This window comes from Syzygium oleosum, unplaced genomic scaffold (assembly GCF_021117445.2).
Source record: "Syzygium oleosum isolate NSW1041296 unplaced genomic scaffold, Sole_v2.1 Sole_v2.64, whole genome shotgun sequence".
NCBI lineage: Eukaryota > Viridiplantae > Streptophyta > Magnoliopsida > Myrtales > Myrtaceae > Syzygium > Syzygium oleosum.
In genome coordinates this window covers 214,780-224,227 of record NW_026607548.1, presented here as the reverse complement: position 1 = coordinate 224,227, position 9,448 = coordinate 214,780, and the positions used below count along the sequence as shown (strand labels likewise).

At 40.2% G+C, this 9,448-nt stretch overlaps 1 protein-coding gene across 1 annotated transcript; it reads left to right on the top strand.

Moving 5' to 3' along the window:
* Positions 1–3,576: 3,576 nt before the first annotated feature.
* On the top strand, positions 3,577–6,930 carry LOC115663011 (1-acyl-sn-glycerol-3-phosphate acyltransferase-like). The gene is made up of 6 exons (XM_056307953.1): positions 3,577–3,819; positions 4,408–4,785; positions 5,510–5,659; positions 6,019–6,117; positions 6,192–6,284; positions 6,508–6,930. Exons 2-6 carry the CDS (start codon positions 4,465–4,467, stop codon positions 6,775–6,777), a joined length of 933 nt encoding a protein of 310 aa, XP_056163928.1. The 5' UTR covers positions 3,577–3,819; positions 4,408–4,464; the 3' UTR covers positions 6,778–6,930.
* Positions 6,931–9,448: the final 2,518 nt, after the last annotated feature.

Sequence of the window (9,448 nt, the reverse complement as noted above, 5' to 3'; positions counted from 1 at the left end):
CCCTCGGGCAACGGCCGGCCTCGCCGAATCTGGTGAGCGTCGGCCTCGCCTCGCCGGGGCTCGCCCTCGCCAAGGCGAGGGAGGCCGGCGTTCACTAGATTCGGCGAGGCCGGCCGTCGCCCGAGGGAAGGCGACGCCCCGTGAGGCCGCCATGGCCACGGCGTCTGCCGGCCTCATCGGATCTGGCGAGGCCAACCCTCGCAGGGGTTCGCCCTCCCTCGCCCAAGCGAGGGTTGGTCGGGCCTCACCTGTGGCGGGCGACAGTGGCCTCGTCCGAGCGAGGCCAGGCGGCTGGCCATGGCCGGCCTCCTATCACCGGCGGTGACTGGAGGTAGAAGAAGAAGAAAGAGAAGAAAAAAAGAAAAGAAAGAAAAAAATCAGAAAAAAATATTTAAAAAATCCAAGTGTACATGCTAAACTACATTGTTTTGATGTGTACATGCTGACTAAACCTCAGGTGAACCACATTAGCTTCAGAAATTAATAAAAAAATGCCACGTCGGATTTCCGGCCAAACTGACCGGAGTTGGCACTTAAGTAATCATTTTTCCAAAATTTTGGCACTAAAGTGAGCGCCGTACACGAGTTTTGGCACTTCTGCTGTTTTTCTCCCGACAAGAAAATCGAAGATACTGAGACCGGAGGCAATCGCGTCCAGTCATGCAAATTGCAATAAAGTAATTGATTGGAGGAGGTAATACAAAGAATACACTTGGGGTATTCATAATCCTCTACCGATGGTTAAATAGGGTGGATACAGATAACGATTACTGAATTCGAAAGAACAAAAAACTCCCTAATCCTATCCATGGTCACAAGAAATTACTCCACAATCTCCTACTATTTAGCAATACTTATATATTGGAAGTTACATATCTGAAACTATTTCTACTTGGTAGTTACATGCTGATGTTAATGACTTCAATGACAAGTGCACTTTCTTGTCGATAATCGATATTTTTATCAATGACTTCGATGTAGAGTTGTAGATTTTTTTGTTAATCAGTGACTTCTATTTTCATCAAATTCTGCTCTTATCGGCTATGCCTGTACTTGTCGATAATATATAAAAGTTTGTCATTTTTTGTTGTCAACAAATGCCCCATTTTAAAAGAATCGAATAACTCATCAAACATTCTATTCTTTTAAATTAGATGAGTCATCACCCGGCCCCCTTATTATCGGCAAATTTAATTTTTACATGCTAAATTGTTCCTTGAATTATTTTCTTGAAAACGATAAAGTTAATTTTGATTTTGCTGCTCTTTGAACATTCTTCTCATGGTTCACACCACGTTGGGATTTGGTGCAACTTCCCTCTATTTGTGTGATGCAACCGAAGATTGACTTCCTCACGTCAATCATCTTCTGCCGCTCTCCCAGTGGCTAAAGTATCGGAATGCGTGGTCATCTCATTACCGGTTTGTGATAATGGGTTGTTGTTATCAACAGCATTGTCAAACTCTTGTTGATTTCTAGTTCTTGTAATTGCAGTCTCCTTAAATCAACAAAATATGTCCCATCAGGAGTGCCAAAAAGATGTTTCATTGAAAACATGATGAAATATCTTTCAAGAACATGGATGGATCGATGAGTGAATCAATAAATGTTGTGGAGGATCCTTTGTTGATTTTTGGCAGGAGGTAAACGACAAGAAAATTAAAAGTACTGAGATTGGAGATAATCGCGGCCAATCATGTAAATTGCGATAAAGTATAGATAAAGATAAATTTGCGAGAATGTTAAGTTCTTTGATTAATTGGTGGGAGGATTACAAAGAATACACTTAGGATATTTAGAACCCTCTACTGATGGCTAACTTTTTAATCCTATCTACGATTACAAGAAGATACTCCCATATCTAAAACTATCTCTACTTTGTAGTTACATGCTGATGTCGAGATTTTTGTCGATAACCGATGTTTAGTTGTCGATGACTATATTGTAGAGTTGTCGATTTCCTTTGAATTGCGATTGTTTTGTTCATCAATAACTTTTATTTTCATCAAATTCTGTTCCCATCGACTAAGTCCGATACATGTCGATAACAACAGTTAAAAGCGAATCGTTTTTGGATGCCGATAATCTTAAAATAAAATAAAATTGAAGGTTGGTTGGAGAACAGAAGTCATATTTAATAATTTGGACGACTAGGGTCATTGCGAGATGATTTTTGACTTTGGATGCTCCATCTCGATCCGCGGGAACGGACCAGAAGCGCCTACGAGCTTCGTGGATGTTTCATTTTTATTGATTTTTGGAATCAATTGGTCAAATTTACACGGGCCACGGATTCCAGCGTCCTTTACACTTTGGATTGGCAAATTGAAGTGTCCTTCGTCTTGCGATTGATTGGCAAATTGAAGTGTCCTTCGTCTTGCGATTGATTGTCAAATGCCGGATCAATCATCGCCAGCCACCGAAAAGACCCTCTCTCTCTCTCTCTCTCTCTCTCTCTCTCTCTCTTAAATTCAATGGAAGCTTTGTGGCTAGCTCAGTCTTCTCCCGTGGCCCACGCCCCAATCTGTTTCTGACCTTTACGATGCAATTTCCTTAGGGTCGACGATTCGCTTTCTGTCCCGATCACTTTCGAGAAATCTACCGAGGCAGATGATCATTGCTCGACTTGTCAGCCATGTTTTTCACGTGATAGCGAATGTGTCGTGCGTTTCCCTTCCACGTAGTAATGATCGTGCGTTCTTCAGCCAAATGGAAAGACGAGCGAGAGGCTGAGAGTTTTATTCAATAACTCGAAATTAGTTAGCACGAAAGAAAACTTCGTCATATGCTTCTTTTTTCATATGTACTGTGTACCTATATCGCGCCATCAATTTTTCACGTTGAAAATAATGAAATCTCGTAAGACTTTATCGCATTAGCATATTCTTGCTCCTTATGGGCGCGAATTACCCCAAAAGAGGGATGAGCGATTCCGTAGTTGTTCCCGTTTTTTCTCTTCTTCCCGAAGTAATTATTTTAGCGATGAGCATATCCGACCCGTTGTTCTACAACTCAATGAGAAAACTTTCGAATATTCTAGTGAGTTGTATGTTCAGCGCTCTAGAAATTCGATCAATACTTCTTTATTTCAAAACATCCATTTACAGGTCAAAGTAAATCACCGTCTCGGGGTCATTTTACGGATCAACCTCACCGCGTCGTATGCCCCCCGAAAACAAGAAAAAGCTAGAGCCAGCGCAACTTTGAATCCCCCCCAAACAACGCACAATCTCCTTAAATCTTATTTCGAGTTATCCAAGACTTTTAAGATGGAACAAAAAAGCCATCCTCGCACTCTCTTTTTCTTGGAAGAGATGCAGATGCGCTCGACACACGAGCACGCACACTTCCCCTTTTCCTCCCACATGATCCGGGGTCCTCATCCGAGGGAAGAAACATGCGCCAACATGTTCTTGAAACGAACCCCCCCATCGAACTTCCAGGGGCACGGGACGACTCGCCAAATTCCACGACACACGGACCAGAAAGATTAATGATTGGTCACACGAGGGGGAGAATTTCTTCCTCAGAAGCTCTAAATAAATCGAGAGGCTGTCTCTCCCTCCCTCTGTATGGTCTCATCATCTCAATTCTCAGCGGTCGCAGTGGCCACCACGCTCTGTAATTTTTCTTCGTCCTTTCTCTTTCGCTCTGCTCCCCAAAATCCTCCCCCTCCCCCTCCTCTTTCGTCTCTTTGAGAAATCTTTGTCGGGCTCTCAAATCTGCTTCAGTTATCCGTTTTCCGCCTCCCACTCTCTTGGGGGGACTCTTTAGCTGGCCACCTTCTCCACGGTTCTTGGCGAGACAGCGACGTGCCCGGTAAGAATGCTGGTGTTCCTCTTCGTCTCGGAGCATCAAGTCTTGGTTTTGATGCGTGGGTTTGTTTTGATTTCCGAGGAGACGAGCTGAATAGCCACATTCGTCTAGTCACGACTTCGTTCGCTACTACTTCATTGGGTGTTCAGTTTCTTGTCGCTGCTGTTTTTTTTTTTTTCCTTAAATAATCCGTGAGGAATGAAATTGATCTTTACTTCAAAATCCGGGCCTCATGTGGATTACTGAGCGGATTGTTGAGTGGCTTGGATCGTTGATTGGGCTTTGACGCTCTTTAAGCTCTCTATATATCCTTTTGGGTCTGCGACGATTGAGGAAGAATGAGTTGCGGGACCGTTGATTTGAAGTTTGACTGTGTATGCAGTTGAAACGGTCCGCTGGTTCCGTGTGGAACTGATGAATGAACCTTTTTTCGCAGTTCTTCCAATTCTCTGTAACTGAATGGAAGGCACAGAAATTGTGCTTAGTTCATTTCTTGATTCATTAACTAATCCTGCTTTCATCATAATTCATTTATTGTGATTTGCGGGTATTCTGTTTTTAATTCTACTATATTTTACAATACAGTTACAGCTTGCACTTGTCCTCATTATTTTAGAACACCTCGAAAGAACCTTTGCACTCTGGGCCATGGAAAGTAGTGGCGTCAGCTCTTTCCTGAGGAACAGAAAGCTGGAAAGCATTTTGAATGAGAGCTCCATAGAAACTTTTGGAGTTTCGGCGAAACCCTTGGTGAAAGAAGGGGTGGGATATCAGCCGAGGACTGATGGGTATGTTGATGACGATGGGTGGTTTTCCAAGTTGATATCTTGGATAAGAATAGTGACGTGCTTCTTGTCGATGATGGTGACGACCTTCATATGGGCATTGATCATGGTTATTCTGATCCCGTGGCCATATGAAAGAATAAGGCAAGGAAATATTTATGGGCACGTAACTGGCAGACTGCTGGTAAGCTACTATGGTTTCATAAGTTACTTCAACATTACAGGTGATAACACTTTATTTATGCTGCTATTTGGTTGAAGTCTCTTAATTACTATGAAAATGCTGGCCTTGTAGTGAATAGTGAGCTCCAAAACCATCAGTGATTAGAAAGCTTTGTTCCAACTTTTCTCTTGATTGAGGATTAAAAGACCAATCTTGCTTTCGCCTACCATGTGTGGACACTTCATGTGGGCTACAATTTGGAATTTTTCTTCCTTTACCCTCATAGTACTCTGGCGAAGCAGTATTAGGATTATCAACTCATATAGTTAGTTACTGATCTATCAATTCATTGTATCGTTCGTTAAATTCAGAATTTACAGTTAGTTATATGAATTTTATCAGAAGGGTTTTATATAATTAACATGTGGCGGTACTTGGATTGACACCTGAGGAGAAAATGTGATCCTTAATTCCTTATCATTATTTGTTGAGTTCACAAGTCACAGTATCCAGTCATGCTGAAACTGTTATTCTCCTTGGGGCCATTGACAGTCAATATAGTTATTTTCTTCAGTAATTTAAGATGAAGAAATGGAGAATACTGCATGTGAATTTTATTACTTCGTTGATAGCTAGTTACTATTCTACAGTACTGCCAAGTTATGTGGCTTTTTGAAGTGTCTCTTATTTTTTGCATAATGATTTAGATTATGCATATGAACTGGAGTTTATGTATCTGTTGCAGATGTGGATCTTGGGAAATCCTATAAAGTTTGAAGGGTTGGAATATGCTGACGAGAAGGCCGTCTATATTTGTAATCATGCATCCCCAATTGATATTTTCCTTATAATGTGGTTGACTCCGACAGGCACTGTTGGTATTGCAAAAAAGGAGGTAAAATCCCTGCTTTTGAAAAGTGTAATTTGTTGGTTATTCATGTCAGGGATAAGAAGCATCATGCTGACTGCAATGCAAGGAGCAATGATACACTAGTTTTCCTACAAAGCATATAAAAAAAAAGGTTCAGGATCCCATAACTGTGGTCCTGAATCTTACTCTCCTTCATTGGCTCTTGGAATTTATATGTCTATCAATAGGCGAGGCACTCTTTTCCATTTTGATAGATTAAAATGATTCATACTTGTCTCAACAGCATTCATCAAGTGTCCAACATTGAGATATGATAGTTATGTGGACCTATTTTATTGACGGATTCCAAAGTCTTAACTTCAAATGAAAAATCATCTATGCAGATTATCTGGTACCCTCTTTTTGGACAGCTTTATGTATTGGCCAACCATCTCCGCATAGATCGCTCAAACCCCACTTCAGCCATTGAGTCGATGAGGGAGGTAAGTGTCTCCTCTGCATTGTTTGCCCAGGGTTTTGTATGTGTTTCTAACAAGTCAATGGTGCAATTGCACAGGCAGCTCGTGCCATGGTTAAAAACAATCTGTCTCTGATCATATTCCCTGAGGGCACCCGGTCAAAGGATGGACGACTGCTTCCTTTCAAGAAGGCGAGTCACTTACTTCATCGTCTAAGATTTAACGCTCTTACTGAACTTTGTGACGAAATTGAGGACTAAGAAGTTGCATTGTAGTTGGACTGCTCGATACAGTCATAGCACATTGCTTTTAGCCCATTTTCTTAGATTACAGACTCATTCCTAAGCTGCAGTCGTAAGTTGCATTGTGGTTCATCATTGCTCTTGTTCATGGGCATGCATCATGTCTGTTCAGGGTTTTGTACACTTGGCCTTGCAATCACGACACCCGATAGTGCCTATAGTCTTGACTGGGACCCATCTAGCATGGAGAAAGGGCAGTTTACATGTTCGGCCTGCACCTCTTACTGTAAAGTTCCTTCCCCCAATCAAAACTGATGAGTGGACTGCCGATCATATTGATGAGTATGTGGAAATGGTCCATGACATGTATGTGAAACACCTTCCCGAGTCGCAGAGGCCTCGTGCATCGAATGCTGCTACTAGGAATAATTCAGTTTCCTAGGTGAATTTCTTATATATTCAACTTTGTATCATTTTAGATTAGAGGAAGCATGTACTATTAACTCCTGGAATAAAGCACTGCGAATATGTAGTGTTGCTGTAACCCTTTAAAAAGGTTAAAAAATAGAAAACGCAAATGCAGTTTTGAGGTTCACTCAAAGATGAGTTTACTTGCATCGATCTCCTAATTATTGAATCAAAAGATTACTGGTGCCATCGGAATGATGTGGAAGTGGGACGGGAACCAAAAAACAACGGTGAAGAATATGCAATATGTGTGCTTCGAGTTTTCGAAGAATGTCATATCTGGATGTTGGTTTGGGAGCGTAAGCAAGTCTCTCAGGCGGTTTCTGTCGCAGAAAGATGGAGTTTTTAGACGTTGAGCAAAGGATGGGAATTTTTTTCCTTGGCTTTGACGTTTGGACTGTGTGAAAACAAAATGTTTTGGTGGTTCATTGTCATTGCCCATATGGGTTTAGTTTGTTTCTTTTTCATTTCTTTGTGCACGTATATAGTATATTTCATTATTGGTTAGTTGAAGGCCCCTGTATATTTTATTTTGGGTCTCCAGACGAATGGCACTACAGCTAAAGGAGACATTGTAGTACAGGTCAAATGAATGATCAAGGAAAGGGTCCTTTTCTACCTATTTTAAAAGCAGGATTTGTCCCGTGATGAATTGCCAGAAGGATATGCATTGTATATGAGGAAAAGACAAACGTGCAAATCGTGGGTTTCGGAGATGAAACAAATTTGAGTCTGGCCAAGAACAAAAAGAAGGGGGTATAATAATAATTTGCAGCTGAACTGTATCAGTATGTTAAGTGGAAAATGTTCCTTTTTCAGGCCGAGAAAGAGGATCATGTCCTTTGGGACCACAGATGAGAAGTTGCCCTGACGCCTACTGTGGGCCAAGAAATCTTTCGATCTGGCCCAAGTCAACGTCAGTGCATTGATGGCCCTTCGTCGCTCCTGTGTTGTGTCCGTCTGTTCATCTGATCTGCAGTTGTCCTGTTCTTTTATTATCCTTCGCTTGATCAAGTAAATTTCCAGAGGCTTGTATGGTGGCTGGTGAGACACGGCAAAAAATCTGCCACCATATAGCAAACGTAAGTAATCTCCAGCGATGTGGGGATGCTGGGACTGGGTCTATTGGATCAATTCGTTGTGTCGTTTGGCACTCTCTACGTCATTTCCAAGGTCTATGCATCCGATAGAAATTCGTCGCATTGCTAAATCATAAAAAGACTTAATAGATGAGCTCTAGTATACTTGGCATTAGGGAAAATAGTTCAAGAAGTTCTAAACATATTGCACTTTTGTTAATTATCTCCTAAACTTTTCAATTTTGCCAATTGAGTGCTAAACATTTTTACATTTTGCCAATTGAATCTGTCGGGCCAATTTTGGTTAGAATTCACTAACGTAGACATCGGCCGTCCTACATGACACAATTAGCGCTGACGTGAACAATCTATAATAATATTTTAATATTTTAGTGCTGGTTGTGTCACGTAAGATGGGCGACGTCGACATCAGCGTATTCTGACCAAAATTGGCCAAATAGACTCAATTGGCAAAACGTGAAAATATTTAAGACTCATTTGGCAAAATTAAAAAGTTTATAACTCAATAAGCAAAAGTGCAATATGTTCAGGACTTTTTGGACAAATTTTCCTTTGGCATTATTTAAATAGTTAACGAGTTCGTGATGTTCGAGGCCTTTATGACTCACCAAACAAGACGAGATTTCCATCTCGAATAATTTCTATTAGGAATTAGCCATTAGTTTAAGAATTGATCACGATGAAATTCTTAACTCTAATCGGTTTAGCAATTTGCTTCTCCAAGTATCCGGAATTACATGGCGACAAAGTATGAAAGGAATATAAAATGGCTTGGTTGAGCTTATGAGAAAATTAAATGGCAATGGAGTCTTATTGTGATCTTTAGTTTAGATTCTGTTGAGGGCACTCTAAGAGTAAAATCCCGAATGAATCATATCGATACAAATAAGGGCGCTCTCATGATCGCTCGAGAAAGGTAAATTTCCAAAGGTGCATGAAAATTAACGCGAACACCACTCGATCACTAAATACAAAATCATTTAATAACGTATTTGTTTATTAGAGAACGAGGAGGATTCTCATCTATCATAGGACAGTTGAAAAAGTAAAAAAAGTGAGAAAATTTGGTAAAATTTGAATGTTTTTATTTAAAAATTTGGTAATTTGCGTACTTATTACTCAGATTAATGTAATTAAAGATAAATTATGGATGGAATTTTGGAAAGGAGGAAGGCATTAAAATCCCTTGGGAACAGAATCATCTCTTGTCTAATATAGTAATCACCTTACTTTCAATTTTTCTGGGTTTTTAAAGAATATTCAGGTAAATAATGTAATGTCGCACGTTTTTTTTTCATTCCTTTATAGATCAATATAAAATCATACCGAAAAGAAATAAACGATATTGATTTTCCCACGTTGCACAACATTCCAAATCTGGTATTTTCGACAATTTCTAAAAAAGAAAATGCTAATAATGTTCCTTAAAAAAAGAAAAAAAGAAAAACCCTGCCTTTTGTTTTCTTAATTTTTTTTTGGGTATAATATTTCATTAAAATAAGAGAAGCAGCAAATTTGCTTTAAAAATCCTTCTTAAAACAGCTC

Excerpts from the sequence above, each read along its gene's own strand:
- LOC115663011 (XM_056307953.1), top strand. The coding sequence starts at position 4,465 with ATGGAAAGTAGTGGCGTCAGCTCTTTCCTGAGGAACAGAAAGCTGGAA. Across the intron at positions 6,118-6,191 it reads CCATTGAGTCGATGAGGGAG|GCAGCTCGTGCCATGGTTAA; the intron begins GTAAGTGTCTCC and ends GCAATTGCACAG. Across the intron at positions 6,285-6,507 it reads GACTGCTTCCTTTCAAGAAG|GGTTTTGTACACTTGGCCTT; the intron begins GCGAGTCACTTA and ends ATGTCTGTTCAG.